Source organism: Balaenoptera borealis (assembly GCF_965194805.1).
Source record: "Balaenoptera borealis genome assembly, chromosome: 2".
Lineage (NCBI taxonomy): Eukaryota > Metazoa > Chordata > Mammalia > Artiodactyla > Balaenopteridae > Balaenoptera > Balaenoptera borealis.
Window position 1 is genome coordinate 92,657,226 of NC_138867.1, and position 17,651 is coordinate 92,674,876.

The 17,651-nt window shown below is 37.7% G+C and overlaps 1 protein-coding gene across 6 annotated transcripts in view; it reads left to right on the forward strand.

The window, feature by feature from the left end:
• CAMK4 (calcium/calmodulin dependent protein kinase IV) overlaps positions 1–17,651 on the forward strand; it is a 243,484-nt gene that overhangs the window by 142,244 nt on the left and 83,589 nt on the right. For 5 of the 6 annotated variants that reach the window (XR_014239587.1, XM_082377466.1, XM_082377465.1 and 2 more), the window contains 2 exons: positions 6,397–6,459; positions 8,450–8,532. The exons of the other annotated variant lie outside the window; for it this stretch is intronic. Coding sequence is in view for 4 of the 5 variants with exons in the window: in XM_082377466.1 (XP_082233592.1) it covers positions 6,397–6,459; positions 8,450–8,532 (146 nt within the window). In the remaining variant the exon portion in view is untranslated. The remainder of the gene's footprint in view (positions 1–6,396; positions 6,460–8,449; positions 8,533–17,651) is intronic. 6 annotated transcript variants of the gene reach the window in all.

A 17,651-nucleotide genomic window follows, 5' to 3' on the forward strand; every position in this document is an offset into this window, starting at 1 on the left:
TTATGGTCTCAATCTCTGCAAAGAAAATGAATTCTTTTTTTTTTTTTTTTTTCGCCGCACCTCAAGGCATGCAGAGCTTCCCCAACCAGGGATCGAACCCGTGCCCCCTGCAGTGGAAGCATGGAGTCTTAACCACTAGACCACCAGGGAATTCCCTGCAAAGAAAATGAGATGAAGCTGAGCATTTTATGTGGAAATGCTGCTTTACTTGTCTGAATCCAAGAAGTACAGCAGTAGTCTCTACTCGTTTAACAGTTGCTTAACAGTTAACTTGCTTAACAGTTATTTTCTAGGAAAACAACACTTATTCTGAATGGCAGTGCCAGTGCTCACACCCTATCCTGACCTACCCAGGTATTTGGAAGGGGAAGTCAGAAGTAGGAAGGAAACAATAGCTCCTGGAACTAGAGAAATATTGAGAAGATATCAGATGAAATGGCTGTCAAGACACACACCGCTGTGACCTCCAAGACATGACACCTTTGGAGGAACCACCCCCAAAGTCCGGCTGCCTAGGAACCTCTAGGCTTTGTTTCAAGAGATGACAAATGATTCTCAGCTAACCTCTCTGGGAAGGATTTTCTGACCTCAGCCTTGTCTTGTCCTTGGCTTCTCAGTCATTTATCTGCCTGCTTTTTTGTCCACTTCTCCCTCTCAACTTTACCGCCTGCTGGTTTCCTTGGTTGTCATTACTTTGGCTTCTAGTCCAGATTTTGTCACTCAGTTTACTCTCTGTGGATTGATGGTTTTTAATACCACATTTTTCTATAACTTCATTCTTCGATTCTTCTCAGGCTCCATTTAAGTCATGACCTGCGTTCAACCTGGGCTACAGCATTCGAGCAGGAAGGAGACCGCATTCACATTTTTCTTTCATTTAAATTATTACTACAATTTTGTTCTTTTTTTTTTCTATTTTCCGTTTTCAAATGTGTAATGTTAAGTTTTCTGGAGTAGTGGTTCCCAAACTTTTGGGCTTTAGGAGCCCTTTTTGCTCCAACTTACTGAGAATCCCAAATAGCTATACACATTTACTATATTAGAGATTAAAGAATCTCGATAATAGAGCAGGGGTCTCCAACCCCACGGCCGCGGACCAGTACCTGTCTGCGGCCTGTTAGGAATGGGGCCGCACAGCAGGAGGTGAGCGGCGGGTGAGCAAGCCAAGTTTCACCTGCCGCTCCGCATCACTCGCATTACCGCCTGAACCATCTGCCACTTCCCCACTCCCACATCCGTGGAAAAATTTTCTTCCACGAAACCAGTCCCTGGTGCCAAAGAGGTTGGGGACCACTGTAATAGAGATTAAAGAATTATTAAGTATTTATTAATTAATTAAAACTATAACAGTAATAAACCCAGTACATTTTAACATAAATAACATTTTTAGTGAAAAGTAACTATATTTTCCAAAATAAAAAAATACTTAGAAGAGTGGCATTGTTTTGTAAATCTCTTTATTATCTGGCTTAATAGAAGACAGTTGGATTCTCTTCTGCTTCTGCATTCAATATGTTGTTTTGTTTCAAGTATAGGAAAAAATCTAGCCTTACCCAGATGTGCAGTTGGAAAAGGGAGAACATCATACATACCCTGAATGAGTCTTAGGGACCCAGAAGGGTCCTCTGATCACACTTTGAGAACCACTGATCTGGGGTATAGTGGGAAAATAATTACCCGTTTCAAAATTACCTTTAAAGAAAAATTAATTCTGAATTAAAAATAAATAACTACATTAGAAGATTGCTAGTCTAAATAATCTAGTATGTTATGAATATTTCCAGAGTTTAGATAACTTTCAAAGAACTAAGTTTTGAAGGCATCCCAATATGTGTGACATAACATGATAAAAAATAAATTTGCTTAAAATTCTTATTTGTATTAAAAAGTTTTTGTTTACTGTGTCATATGAAAAAATTAAAGGATCTCTCTGACACTTATTTTATATGGATCAAAAACATAAAAAACAAGGGGGAAAACTTTATATTACATAAGCACTAAATGTGTAGTGAGAAAAATAGGTTTGAATATTAACAAATCTTAATTTAGAGATACCCATGTTCTTAAAATCTTTTTAAGCATCATGCAGTAATGAAAAATATATTTATTTTGTATTAGTGAGTAAATCCTTATTGTCCTGTGGAAGAGAAGACTGTGATAAAAAATAATCTGTATTCACTAATTTGTACGGAAACACAAAAGACCCCAAATAGCCAAGGCAATCTTGAGAAAGAAAAACGGAGCTGGAGGAACCAGGCTCCCTGACTTCAGACTATACTACAAATCTACAGTAATCAAGACAGTATGGTACTGGCACAAAAACAGAAATATAGATCAGTGGAACAGGATAGAAAGCCCAGAGATAAACCCACGCACATAAGGTCACCTTATCTTTGATAAAGGAGGCAAGACTATACAATGGAGAAAAGACAGCCTCTTCAATAAGTGGTGCTGGGAAAACTGGACAGCTACATGTAACACTCCCTAACACCATACACAAAAATAAACTCAAAATGGATTAAAGACCTAAATGTAAGGCCAGACACTATCAAACTCTTAGAGGAAAACATAGGCAGAACACTCTATGACGTAAATCACAGCAAGATCCTTTTTGACCCACCTCCTAGAGAAATGGAAATAAAAACAAAAATAAACAAATGAGACCTAATGAAACTTAAAAGCTTTTGCACAGCAAAGGGAACCATACACAAGACAAAAAGACAACCCTCAGAATGGGAGAAAATATTTGCAAATGAAGCAACTGACAAAGGATTAATCTCCAAAATATACAAGCAGCTCATGCAGCTCAATTTAAGAAAAACAAACAACCCAATCCAAAAATGGGCAGAAGACTTAAATAAACATTTCTCCAAAGAAGACATACAGATAGCCAACAAACACATGAAAGAATGCTCAACACCTAACTAATCATTAGAGAAATGCAAATCAAAACTACATTGAGATATCATCTCACACCAGTCAGAATGACCATCGTCAAAAAATCTACAAACAATAAATGCTGGAGAGGGTGTGGAGAAAAGGGAACCCCCTTGCACTGTTGGTGGGAATGTAAATTGGTGCAGCCACTATGGAGAACAGTATGGAGGTTCCTTAAAAAACTAAAAATAGAACTACCATATGACCCAGCAATCCCACTACTGGGCATGTACCCTGAGAAAACCATAATTCAAAAAGAGTCATGTACCACAATGTTCATTGCAGCTCTGTTTATACTAGCCAGGACATGGAAGCAACCTAAGTGTCCATCGACAGATGAATGGATAAAGAAGATGTGGCACATATATACAATGGAATATTACTCAGACATAAAAAGAAACAAAATTGAGTCATTGTAGTGAGATGGATGGACCTAGAGTCTGTCATACAGAGTGAAGTAAGTCAGAAAGAAACAAATACTGTATGCTAACACATATATATGGAATCTAAAAAAAAAAAAAAGGTCATGAAGAACCTAGGGGCAAGACGGGAATAAAGACGCAAACCTACTAGAGAATGGATTTGAGGATACGGGGAGGGGGAAGGGTAAGCTGGGACAAAGTGAGAGAGTGGCATGGACATATATACACTACCAAATGTAAAATAGATAGCTAGTGGGAAGCAGCCGCATAGCACAGGGAGATCAGCTCTGTGCTTTGTGACCATCTACAGGGGTGGGATAGGGAAGGTGGGAGGGAGGGAGATGCAAGAGGGAAGAGATATGGGGATATATGTATATGTATAGCTGATTCACTTTGTTATAAAGCAGAAACTAACACACCATTGTAAAGCAATTATACTCCAATAAAAACGTTAAAAAAAAATCTGTATTCACTGAATGATTCCTCTTATATGAGGCATCTAAAATAGTGAGACTCATACAAGTAGAGAGTAGGATTGTACTTCCTAAGGGATAGGTGGAGGGGGAGATGGAGATTTGTTGTTCAATGGGTATCACGTTACAGTTATACAGAATGAGTAAGTTCCAGAGATCTACTGTACAACATAATGCCTAGAGTTAATAATAAGGTATTGTTCACTTAAAAATTTGTTGAGGGTAGATTTCACATTAAGTGTGCTTACCCCCCCCACACACACACACACCCCACATACACACACACACAACAAAGGGACACAGGATACTTTTGGAGGTGATGGATATGTTTATTACCTTGATTGTGGTGATGGTAACATGAATCTATACACGTGTCCAAACCCACCACATTGTATACATTAATTACATGTGGTTTTTGTATACCAATTATACCTCAGCAAAGCTAGAAAAAAATTTAAATTTTTTAAAATAATTAAAAAATTATCATCTATATCCAAATTTTCCTCAACAGCATCTACAGAACTGAAATGGAGTGTGAGCCAAGAACTCTTTGGAAGAGATCTGTCAGTGTCATCTGCCTGTTTTAGCAATGCCCCTCTTTCTCAGAGCTCTCCCTTTTGATACAAGTAGAATGACTCTTGCTCAATAGCAAATTTTCATGAAATATGTGATTTCTTAACTAGATAAAAGAACTTTTATAGCGTTTCCCTCTAATACTACATTACCCACAGACCATGCTGTCAATATCCCATGTGTTGGGCTGTCTGATATCACTGAGTGGCCATCAGCAGCCCACATATCACACTAGCATCACCTGTGCGCACTTTAACAAGTCTTTCTTCATTTTATATTAACAATAGTGTGACTTTTTTGTTTTTTTAAATAAATAAATTTATTTATTTATTTATTTATTTATGGCTGCATTGGGTCTTCATTGCTGCACGTGTGCTTTCTCTAGTTGTGGCGAGCAGGGGCTACTCTTCGTTGCGGTGTGCGGGCTTCTCATTGCGGTGGCTTCTCGTTGCAGAGCACAGGCTCTCGGCACGCAGGCTTCAGTAGTTGTGGCATGCGGGCTCAGTAGTTGTGGCACCTGGGCTTAGTTGCTCCTCGACTTGCGGGATCTTACCGGACCAGGGATCGAACCCATGTCCCCTGCATTGGCAGGTGGATTCTTAACCACTGCGCCACCAGGGAAGTCCAATAGCATGACTTTTAATGGCTAATAATTTCAAAGTCTTTTAGAGTTAGCCCACTGTTTGAATGATAGCAGTATTTTGACTCACAGAAAAATGATCTTCCACTGAACAATGGAATTTTTAAAACAAAACTTGTTTACAACTTATGTTCTTCTATCTTCTTATGGCATCTTCTAGGGGAGTCTTATGCCCAAAATTAGATTTTAATCTTCCTCTGAAAAAGATGATATTTTGTGTGTTTTTTCATATGCCCAGCATTGTTTAACATGAGGCTGAGCACATTAAAAACTATATTAGACCCTTACTATGTACTATACATTCATTACGTATACATTGAAGAGAGATCCTTGACTCCCCAGTTCCATGGAACACATTTTCTCTTTTTTAAATAGATCAGATTTTTAGGCTTTCCTCTGCCTCAGACATTTGGAGAATATGATGAATGTTGTAGATCGTCTTCCCTCCCAGAAAACACATAGATCTGAGGAACTGCTTTATCCAAATCTCTACTCCAGCCTTTCATATCGAGTCATCATTTCCTTAGACCCCTTTATTTTCCTTCAGCTTACATCACTGATAGCATCAAGCAACTCCGGATAACTTAAGTAGAAAAGAAGATTCAGTAGCTCACATAATAAGACAGCTCAAAGGGCAAACTAGCTTATGCATAACTGAATCCAGTGGATTACATGGTCAGCAGTACTCATTCTTCATCTCTAGCAATGTTTTTTTCTGTGTTGGCTCCATTTTCAGTGAAGTGATCTCCATATGGTATCAAAAATGGTCCCTGGTAGTGGCAGACTCTATACTCTTGCTCTCACAATTTCAGAGGAAAAGAGAATACCTCTTTCTTGATTATTTGAGCAAAATTTGGGGGGAGGACCGAGATTGTAATGACTTGGATCTGGTGGATATCCCAGACTCAAGTCACTTTGGCCAGAGAATAGAGTACTCTGATTGGTTAGGCTGGGTTATGTGCTCACTTCTGTGGGAAAAAGGCAGGCGAAGTGATTGACAGCTCCAATGGGTTTGGGTCAAGGATCCAAAAAAGAAAGGAAGAGAAGGAGGAGGAATAGGTTGAGATGTAGTTGTGCCTTTGTGGTGATAGCGATAATTTTTGATAGCAAAGGGGCCACACAAGCGGTCTGACAAGTTGTGACCCATATTTGTAACTAGTTCTCTTTATGTCTGAAACAGAGAGGAAAGACATGCAGCTGGACAAAAAAGGGAGGAAGGCAACACTTAGAAATTAACCTCTGCCATTGACCTGATTCATCCAGGTGGTTATTGCTGTTTCTGACTCTCTGCTACAATGAAGATATTTCTAAGGTGGGAGTATCTTTCAGTTTCTCTCATTTTGCCTTTTAGGTGGACAAAAAAATCGTAAGAACTGAGATAGGAGTTCTTCTTCGCCTCTCACATCCAAACATTGTAAGTGGTTTTTAGCCTGTTTTTTCAAATAATCTCCAATGTTACAGGATGAGATTTTTGTTCTTTACTGTCCATTCTGATGATGAGAAAGGGACTCTTCCACCTCCAGTAAGTAACCACGTTGGCCTAGCTCTTGTCCTCATCTGATCCCGTTTTTCAATTCTTTTTAACTGAATAAATCTTAAGAATTATACCCCTTGAAAGAGTTTCAAAATGGGCAGTTCAGCAATATATACCATTGATGTTTTCATGCATAAGAGGATAACTAAAATTGGAGAGTTTTTTTCACTCTAATAAGACACAGACTTTTTTCTTTTGTGGGCCTATCTTACTAATATGCCATTGCTGAAAACGCCTGTGAAGAAAATGCATTGCTTTCCATAGTCATTTCAGTCTCCTATGAGAGAGTATTTGCGTCAGAGACAATGTGAAGATTCAAGTAAATAATGTACTTGAATGGGGAAAATAAAACGTCCTCCCAAGCTCTGCTCTAGGCTATGTCCAGACAAAGGAGGGAAAGAAGGGCTGGGGAAAAGCTTTCTTGAGCCAATGAAGTGAAAAGAACAAAATCATTTTCCAGGCCATAACTTGTTTCTATAAATTGAGTCACTTACTTAAAATATTTTACTCATTTCTCTGAGAAAGTTGTGGTGTTCCCGAGGATTACCTGCAATGCTTAGGCTCAAGGCAAAGTGCTTAAAACTTGTATATTAGTTAGCAATGCATTCAGCTGTAAATAACAGAAAACTTGAATATGGTGGTCTAAACAAATATTTTTCTTATGTTGTAAGAAATCAGAAGGCAGGCAGTTGTTAACACTCGTTCAGTTCCTCAGTGATGCCATCCAGGACCCAGACACCTTCCATCCATTGGTTTGCCCATCTTCAGTGCACTGGCTTTCACCTTCATGCTTTTCCCTCATGGTCCTAAAATGGCTGCTCCACAGTGTTCACAAGTCTTCAGGTCTATATTCAAGACAGAAAGTAGTGGAAAGGCTTAACAAGCAGAGTCTGATGAGAAGCGTAAAAGCTTTTTGCAGAATTTCCAGCTGCGGTAGAATTCTCTTCAGTGTGTGGCCACAAGATCTGGTCACAAGATCACCCTAAACTGCATGGAGACTGGAAAATTAGGGAGTAGGGTTATCATAAGTGGCTTAGACCAAACATAATCCATAATTTAAGGCTAGGTACCTTGCTTCCCTAAACAAATCAGGGTTCTGTTTGCAGTAAAGTAGGGGGAGAAGGACTTTGGGTAAGCAATTAACAAAAGTTACCATATATAATCACCACTTTTACATTATCCATCTTATTTCTTTCAAAGAGAAGTCAATATGGAATTTTCCTCAAATATAGATCAGTCCTGGTCACTAGATTCTCAGAAGGAAAATATCCAAACTTGGATGGATTATCTGAATGTGATGAAAACCCTGTTATGGTGAATCAAATCACTATCACTGTTACTTTTCTGAGTATCCTTTCATCTACCAGCAACTTTTTAGCTGTTAAGGGATTCCCTTTCCCTACAGACAGACTTTAACCTGGTCCTGTTCTGTCTCAGACCCCTAATTGAAGTCCCTTTCTAGGAGAAAGAGGCATTTGCATCTCTACCAACCATGATGCTTTCAAACGGTTGGGGAAGTTTTGTTTGCTTCTGTTTGTTTTTTTTGTTTGTTTTTTGTTTGTTTTTTAATTCTGTTGAAATGCAGAAATTGGGATGATTTGGCAAAATTTAAGAAACATTTCTAGGGCAGGTATCTTTCAACTATCAAAATGAAAAATATAAAAACTCAAAAGACCTTTGAAGAAATGAGGTAACTGATAAAAACAACCAGAGAGTGACAAATGACTGCCTGGTACGAGAATAAGGAAGCTTTTTTAACCATGATCCAACATATTGCTATTACAGAGAGTGCTGTTGTAGCCATAATTTGAACTATTTCCTAGAAAGTTGAAAATAAAGAATTTGTGATTTTTTTTATATCTTTTCCCAGATAAAACTTAAAGAGATATTTGAAACCCCTATAGAAATCAGTCTGGTCCTAGAACTCGTCACAGGAGGAGAGCTGTTTGACAGGTGAGTAGGTCCTGGCAATGTAACCACAGTAAGGTTTTGCTTCCAGTCACCAAAAATAACCAAAAGGAAATTTCTCCTGAAATTTTTCATAATGACATCTTATGCCAGTTGATAACTTCTACTAAAATAGATCTTAAAAGGAGTGTAGAATGGAAAGAGAGTGGTATTTGGTAAGATGTGGGTAGATGAAAATTTGGGAAGCTTAGTGAACAAAAATAGAAACATGGTACTATTTACTTCTGCAAACATTTACTTCTAGATAAAAAGCAGAATTTCTAAAGTCATACTAAGTCTAAACTAAATAGTAAGATTTATGAGAATATTTTGTGAGAAAATATTCAATGAGAATTATAGAAAGTTAAACATGTATTATAATAGTATTCTTTATTATGATCCAAAAGCCATAAAAATCAATTCTCTCCAAATGATTGTTTCTAGGCCTACTTTCTTTGTTAGGCTGTGTAAAGAGTTCCAAGTTGCAGAGAAAAACATGTTCTGTTATATCCAATTATAACCAATTTTAGTTGTCTGTTCATATGTTCATCACTCAAGGCAGAGGTTTGAGGATGGCAGGGAGTATTTCTGGAAATCTGGTAGCGCATAATATAGGTACACTATTTGTACAAGAGACACACACTTTAAGCTTCCATAGTTTTCCTACCCTCCTCATCTCCTCAGAATTCCCTCTTTGCCCTGATGGGCTCTTGGGAGCTCTTTGCTGTGCTGAACAGGGTAATTAAGCAAGAATGGAATTGGAAGAAGACAAAGAGACTGAGTAGGTATATATCAGAAATGGTAAGAAACTGCAGTTTCTGTGATGTAAAGGTCTTGTTGGTTGAAGAAAGGGTTAAGAGAGAAGTGGACTGAAGACAGAAGACAGAAGAGAGGTTGATGAACTGCTAATGTAGCATGAGTGCCTGGAGCACAGTAAATTCTCAATAAATATTTGCTGCATGAATGAGTGAGTGAGCAACTGCTACAGTGAATGGACTCTGAGGAGAAAGATACCTAAGGGTTTAGAATGTGTTAGGAGAAGAGCATGCCTCCCCTTCTTCCCCACCCCTACTCCACCCAGTTAAATTTACTGCCTCTTCAAGAGCTTCCAAAAGTCTTCGTATTGGTTTTCAAAGTTCCTGTCTGCTTTTAATGTTACCCAGTGCAGAGTTGGATCTTCAGATAGGAAGAAGCAAAACGGCCTTGATTGGAGCTACATATGTATCTTCAACATTTTGTTCAGTTGTATATTAAAGTTTCCTTAGAGCAAGTTACGTGAATTTATCAGATTTTAAAAATTGTAGCATTTAAGCTATATTCATTCTTTACAAATAAATGAATCACCTGAGGGAAGTAAACATAGGTAGCCTAGACATATATTGATACTTCTTGTGGTATTTGGCTCATAGTCAGTTGGACTCATGGTTTTAAATCCTGACTTAAGGAACAAATAACTAACATAGAGCGGTTTGCTTAACTTCTCTGAACCTCAGAACAAATTTGAAGCTGTACTATGATCCTAGGGAAGCTGAGACACTCTGATCCACTATAAGGATAGCCTTATCCTAAAACTATCATGTTCCCATATGCTTAGTCAAGACTCTTCTGGACTAGTTTATTTGAATGTTGCCTAAATTTGCCAGTAATTGGTCCTTTTTCAACACTTTTTTAGCTGACTCTTTCATGGACATATTCCTTCTTTACGTACATTAACAGAGTCAAATTATAGTTAGATCCTGATGGCTTTGGAGCCGTGAGATCTTCCTAAGGAAGACTTACATATTTCTCTGCTAATTATGGTCTAACAGAGAAAAATCTCCTGTTCTTTGTAAATAATTGCAGGACAGGAATTTCACAATGAAGTTGTCATCTACCAATGGCACTTAACTATTTACCTTCTAACCTCTGTTTGTCTGAATCATTTTGGAATCAGGAGTCTCTTTCCTTCCCTTCTCCCCAGCCTTTCTGGTTCTCTCATCTTGCAGTCTAGTTGATTTTGATGGAATAGAGTTAATTCAGCTATAGATAAGAGTGGAAAACTAAATGCTGTTGATAAATTTCATTTACAGTGATAAATGGATGAAATATTTGGATTTAACAGAGGACATCTAAAGAATGGCAGACAGCCAGTAGAGCACTCAACTACTCTATAAACTCTTAGTGGTCGTGGATAATAGGCTTTTTTCCCCCTGAATGTTGTTGTCCACATATCTGTTGCCATTAAGTTACTTAATTCTACAGTTATCTTTAAATTTGTATCAAACTGAAAACATATCCTGCATTATTATCCATTTATTGCTTTCTTTCTTGAGAGTTAAAAATCATAATATGGTCTCTTTTTCCTGTACTTAGGTCAAAAACCAAACATATTTAATTGTAATGATAGAAATTCATTTCTGGTCTAAGGATGACTCTAATAGTATCTAATGAATGAACTAATGGAGCAACTGATGAAGAGATAATTATGTTAGTCCACTGTAGTCAAAATGGTTGTATTTTATTAACAAAAGATCTGTTCTACGGTGCTCCTAAAAACCGAAACATGGTAAATCCAAGTGGAATCTGCTGTTTCATGTAGAGTATGAATAGTAAATTGCATAGGACAATGGATTACAATTTTAGGGATTAAAATCAGTGATATTTTGTGTCCAAGAAAATCCCCCCAAAAAATTTCCACAAAATTACGATATCATGGAAAAACCTCCAGAACGTTTTCTGTTCCGTCTTTCTCAATCTAGTCACAATTCTTATAAATTTATTGAACTTTTTAAGTGGACAAGTTCTGAGGTTGTTTAAGAGTAAATTTTCAAGTATTTTTTTTCCAGAAAATGATTGTATTTTAAGATAACTAATTTAGCAGTGTCCTTCTGGTCTTCTAATTAAATTTTTTTTAAGGTTTTTTTTTTTTTTTCTGATTTTTGTCTAACTCCAGTATCAGAATATCTTGTGAATTTTTAATTGTCTTTTTTTTTCTGTTTTCTCCTTGTGTTTTTGCTTGCTAGATTATGTTTGTTCAAATGCTAAACATTATGTATAAAAGGTTTTAGAATTTGAGGCTTTAAATGTTGTTGCCTTCCAAAAGAGCAGATTTTATTTTGCTCCAGCAGGCAGTTAAGGTAAGGAACAGATCACTTTAATCTAATCAGGCAGTGGACTGATTCAAAGCTGGGCTTCCTGAGGGTGGATCTATTTCTTGTCAACTGTTGCTCATAGGGTTTTGCTCTTTAAGGGTCCCAATTTTAGCCAGGGGATTTTGCCAGGGCCCCCCTTCCTTGACAGACAGACCCTAAATGCTAGCTTCTGTTCCCTCTACCCTGTGAGATGGCCCATCAGCTACTGATTTAGAATCAGTAAATGCCTTTAAAGGGAAAGCATAGGCATCAGATATCAGGTTTGCTTTTCTGGGTTTTTCTTCTCTTCTAGATCTTGGCTCCTAAAGCCTTAACTTCCTTGGTAACTCTGAGATGTCTTCAAATATACTTTAAAATGTATTTTATTTAGCTTGTTTTCATTGTTCTTGCCTGTACGCTTGTCTACCCCACCATTACTGAGAGCAAAAATTCAGTACATGTGGTTTTACAAGTTCTTTCACAGACACTAGTGTGTCTTCCTTTTTTATGTCAACCCTTTGGGGCAAGCAGATGAAGAGCATTGTCCCCACTATACAGATGTGGAAACTGAGAATGAGTCAAGGTAAATGATCTTCCCCAAATAGGCAGCTGGTGTGTCTTTTCATCCAACTCTTCCTCCTCATATGACCTCACTGTCTTTCTTATTAAATCCAGTTAGCCCCTTTTAAATCATTTCCAAGGGAATAAACTATTGTTTATTGTGTTTATGGAGAATCCCTGATGTATTGGTTGGTCCTATGCAAAACTGTGTATGTATTTAACTCACTCAATCACCCTTCATGTTTTTCTAAGGCATTATCCCCATTTTTTTCAAGAACACCAACTGTAGAAATTGATAAGTCATAAAGTCAGGCCTGAAACTCACATCTGTCTGACTACAAACTTTTTTTTTTTCGTTTCCCAAAAGTGAAAATATTCTCTTTCCAAACAACAAGTCATCAACATGCAGGAGAAGTAGTGCTTATGTTTGCGGATTATGAATTTACCCCATTAATTACCTGACAGAGTCCTAGTATATCAGTCCTAATAGTCATTTCTACTTCAGCATTCTTGGGTCTCTTACTGTTGGTGGAAGTAAATGGAATTTTCAGGACATTGTCATTAGGAAAAGATTCTAGAAATGGAACTTAGGTCTTTTCTCCAGTCTCCATGGAGTTGTGTCATGGTTGGTATTCTCGTTAACCAAAATCAGAACACATCTGAATTTGTGAAGACTATTGTGTCAAAAATTAGTCATTAATGTAATTGTCTAAAGTGAAGACCTATAAAATCTTATTGTCTAAAAGGATAATTGGTCACTATAATGAGGGCCATTTGTGAGTGCCTTTTGGGGTCCTTGCAGTGGCAGGGCATTTTACTAACCATGATCTCATTTAATCCTCACAGAAACACATATACAAGGTAGGCCTTGATATATATACATTTTGTAGACCAGATAACTGAGGATCAGAGTGTTCCGTTAACTACCATTAGGTCACTCAGTTTACATTGGATCTAATAATTACAACAACAATAATTAAATGAAACTGGACTCAAGTATGTTGGATTCCAAACATGATTTTTCTACCATGCCATGCTGCTGCTATGTAAGCAAATGCCAGTACTCTTAATACGTAAAAATAAAACTTCAAATTAGTAATGTAACATTTTGTTCTGCTTAAGTGTTGGCTTAACTTAAACGTTAATATATATATATATATATATATATATATATATATATATATATATACACTTGTTTTTCAACCATGGATATCTTAAATACATCTTCCCTTATGCAGTTTTATCTGGCTACATATGAAGAAAACATATACTTAGATTTGGACTAGATTTAAAGTCTACTTTTCCCAGAAGCTTGGCTCTAAAGGGAAAAATAAAAGTGAGGTAGTAGAAAAGGACACAGGATAAATGGAGGCTTATTTATTATCTTAAACTGGCACGCTGGTAACACATTAATTTGCTGATGAGAAGGAGGCTACAGGATGGGGAAGCAGGAGAGATCTGTGTGAGAGGGACTTTTATTTGGAACATCCCAGAGAAGACACTGAAGGAATAAGATCTAGAGCCACTTAAAAGGATTTGTTTTAAAAAAAGTTTCCCTCTTCCTCAGAAGCATAGTCAAGCTGCAGAAGAATCAAAGGACCTACAATAGTCGCAACAATTTTGAAAAAGAGGACTTAATATCAGGGCTGGGATATAATTCTAGCCTACTTACAAACTAACAAGTTAGCCTTGTACACCTTCATGGATGTTGGGAAAAGATATGAGACTCCTGGTCAGAGTCCCATGGGGGCATCACAACAGGCTCAAATGGATGCCTGCAGACAGAGTAGGGTGTGTTCAAGGAGAGGAAATAACTTATATTGTCCATAAACAGGCAAATGAACAAATAAAATGTACAATGGAATATCATTCACCAATGAAAAGGAATGTTCTTTTGATATATACTGTAATATGGATGAACCTCAAAAACATTATGCTAAGTTAAAAAAAAAAAAAAACCAGACAGGAAAGACTACATATTTTATGAATCCATTTATCTGGAATTTCCAGAAGGGGCAAACCTATAGAGACAGAAAGCAAAGCAGTGGTTGCCTAGGGCTGGGAATGGGATTGTGTTGGGAGAGAGGAGAGTGTAAGAGGTTTAAGTAGCTCAGACTTGATAGGTTCTATTCTTTCAGTGTTGTTGAAGAGAAGTTGATCTCCTAACAATGGCTGGGAGAGAATGGAATAGAACACTTGAGGAAAGAAGTGGTAAAGTTTGGAAATGTGAGAACAGACAAGGGCAAGAATTTCCAGAAGCACTAAGGATCTGCCAGAAGCACTAAGGATCTGCCGAGGCCAGAGGCTGTGTGTTTTTGGAGAATCTGGTCTGTGTTAGTTTATATTGTTGGTTAAATCTCTCCATATCTTTAGTACAGTTTTTGACAGCATCTTCTTCCCTTGGTTTTTATCTTACTTTTTGGTTTTCTTTATCTTGATCCCTTTCTTGAGTTCCTCTTCCTCTTTTCATCCCTGAAATGTCTGCCTTTCCTAAAGTTCTTCATACATTCTCCATAGGTAAATTGGATGCTCTCCTGTGGCTTCAGACACATTGGTGACTGTTGTCTCAGCAGAGATGGAAACAGTATTTTCAACAATCTGCTAGACATTTTCACCTACAAGTCCCATAGGCACCTCTAAATCAATATGTCCTCAAATGAACTCAGCATCTTTCCCTCAACTCTCAATCTTGCTTTTCCTCCCTACCTCTGTGAACTGACTTAATAGCTAAGCTAATCACTGATTTCTCCCTCTTCCTCTCACTTCTCCCTGCCCCCCTCCCCATAATTCTTTCTGTGAGCAGCTCTCAAATCCATTCCCTCTCCCCTTTCCCATTGCTTCTGTCCTTTTGAGCCTTCACCTTCTCTTTCCCATTGCAATAGACTCCTAACTGGCATTAGTTTCACTCTCTTCCATCCATCTATGTTTAAAGCACTCATTTGATCACAGATCAGCCCAGAAGCCTACTCACTACTTTTAGTTCAAGTAAATTCTTCTAAACATGGCAAACAAAACCCCTTATAGTCTGGCCTCATTCTACCATTTCAGATTCACTACCCACTTTATTCTCTTCTCACCACCGTGTTAACCAGAGGACGTTGTCTTCACCCTCAAGTAGCTCATGGTCTAGAAGAGGGAAAGTAAACTGTGATATGGACCCAAATATTACTTTCAATACTACCATCACCTCCAAAAAAGTGTACTAGGCTTATAGAGACAACCACACTATCACAAGATAAAAAAATAAAGGATGACAAGGGACTAAAAAAATAAAGATAAGAATCAGTAGTACACAAAAAACCTATCACAAGATACTTTGCATTTGCTAGAGACTGGTCACAAATTTGGCTGTAAGGATTCATGTGGGGAAGATAAATGCTATAATTGGGGCATAAACACAGTACATTGGTTACAAATTAAGGGGGTCTTCTAAGCCAGAAATGACTTCAGGGAGCTAATAGAGCCTTTTGAGCTGAATCTTAAATGGGAAATAGAAAATTAGCAGGTGAAGGGTAGAGGGAAGGGCAAAGTGATGTCCAAGGCAGAGCACACTGACGGGGGGATTAGATATGAGTATCTTCATGTCCATCTTAGAAGCTGTTCTAGACAGAAAGCAAGCAATTTTTAGATATTTGTCAGATGAATGATTGAATAAACTCTATGCTCTTGGGCAATTTATATATCTTTGGGTCAGGCTTTTCATTTACAGTATGAGAGAATTGGACTGGGAATCCCTTAGGCCCATTGCCAGGTCTACAATTTGATTTGGCCTCCTCTTTCTCCTATACTGTCAACTCCTTGGCCAGCACCCACAATGATCCACAATTCCCTCACTCTCTCCCTAGCTTCTCAAATTTAACAGGTGCTAGTAGTACCCTTTGAAACTGTTTTTTTAAAGCATATGAGTTTAATACTCTTTGGGAGAGTTCTTAGAAAAAGCATCAATACAGACAAAGGTGACATGAATGTAATAAGAAAAAGCAGTGAATGAAGCTTATGTAGGAGTGGTAGATTTACACAGGGTACAGCGGAATTCATTTAAATACAGTTTTTTATGTAGCAGCATAATGATGTACTGGCAGCCCTTAAAACTTGGTTCCTGAAACTCATATTATTTGGGGCTTTTACCCTGTGACATTCAATCCTTCAGTACACATTTTCACCAGACCAATGTCTTTCTCATATAAACTTACAGTCATCTAATAACATCTCCATTTAAGAAAAAGCTGCCATTGGTGGGGAGAGCAGTAGGGCTCTTAATCTTTGTGCCAGGAAGTCTGAGGGCCTCAGGATATGATTGGATTAGAGCTCTTCAGCTGCATTGCCTGTGCTAACTGCTGGGCTGGAGATGAGCTCAATTCAATTTGCAGCAATTAAGGTGACAGAAGCAAATGTACAAAAGTCATATTTTAAAGCAGATCCTTGGAGAGAAATAGGCGTTGCCTGTGTTTTCTCATCCTACAAGTTTAAAATGATGAGAAGAAAAACAGTCCCAACTGTGGGAAAGAGCATGTGGGCCAACATAGCAAACAGTGGAAGTAAAAGGCATGGTCTTGGAGTGATAACTCCTATTGAGGCCAAAGAATCACAGCCTGAGAGTCGAAGGAAACACACCCCATTGTGATTCCTTCCCAGATCTCCAGATGTAGCTAGGCCTGTTAGTGACTGAGAGACCTGTAGGAACTGGGACACCAGGGCAGACTTTTGGGTCAGTGTTGTGATTAAAATCCTAGGAGAGATTTTATTTTTAGCACAGCTTACAATGGAGCAACAGGAAATTGTGCAGCATAGCTACAAACTACATGGCCCTGGTCCTTTGAAAATGATCTTAAAGCGCTGGTAGCATCTTAACTGCCTTCTTATTATGTAAGAAACATGAAAAGGAAGTTACTAAATCTGAAGAGAAATATAGCGATAAGTATGTTTAAATACAAAAGACAAAAATATCAACCAAAATTGTTCTCTTATTTTTACAGCTCTAAAACCCCTATAATGATTGGATGTATTGTTGCTTCTAAAAATTGAAGTACTAGTATATTTTGCATAAAGCTATAAACTCTTAACTGTGTATATGTGGTTCAACTTAATTGGCATTTTTTTTTTAATTTCAACTAAATTTTTTGTAGGAATTGTTATTTGTTGCCTCATGAAACAAATACTCTATTTTGCTGAATTGAATCACTTTGATTTTGTTCAAAATAAGTTTCTAAAATGATCCATGTTATTACAATAATATCTAGGAACTATGTAACTGTGAGTTTATTCCTAAGGACAACAATCACATTTCTACCTGTTGCATGTTGCTTTGGGAAGCATGAATACATACAGCAGTTCTCTCTCTGGATCCATGGCCAGTGTGCTTGCAACAAGTGAGCATCACTTCCCAGTCCAGTACTTTTGTTCTACATGATAAGGAACATAGGCAAAGGAGTTGTCCAGATGTCCACAGTGTGA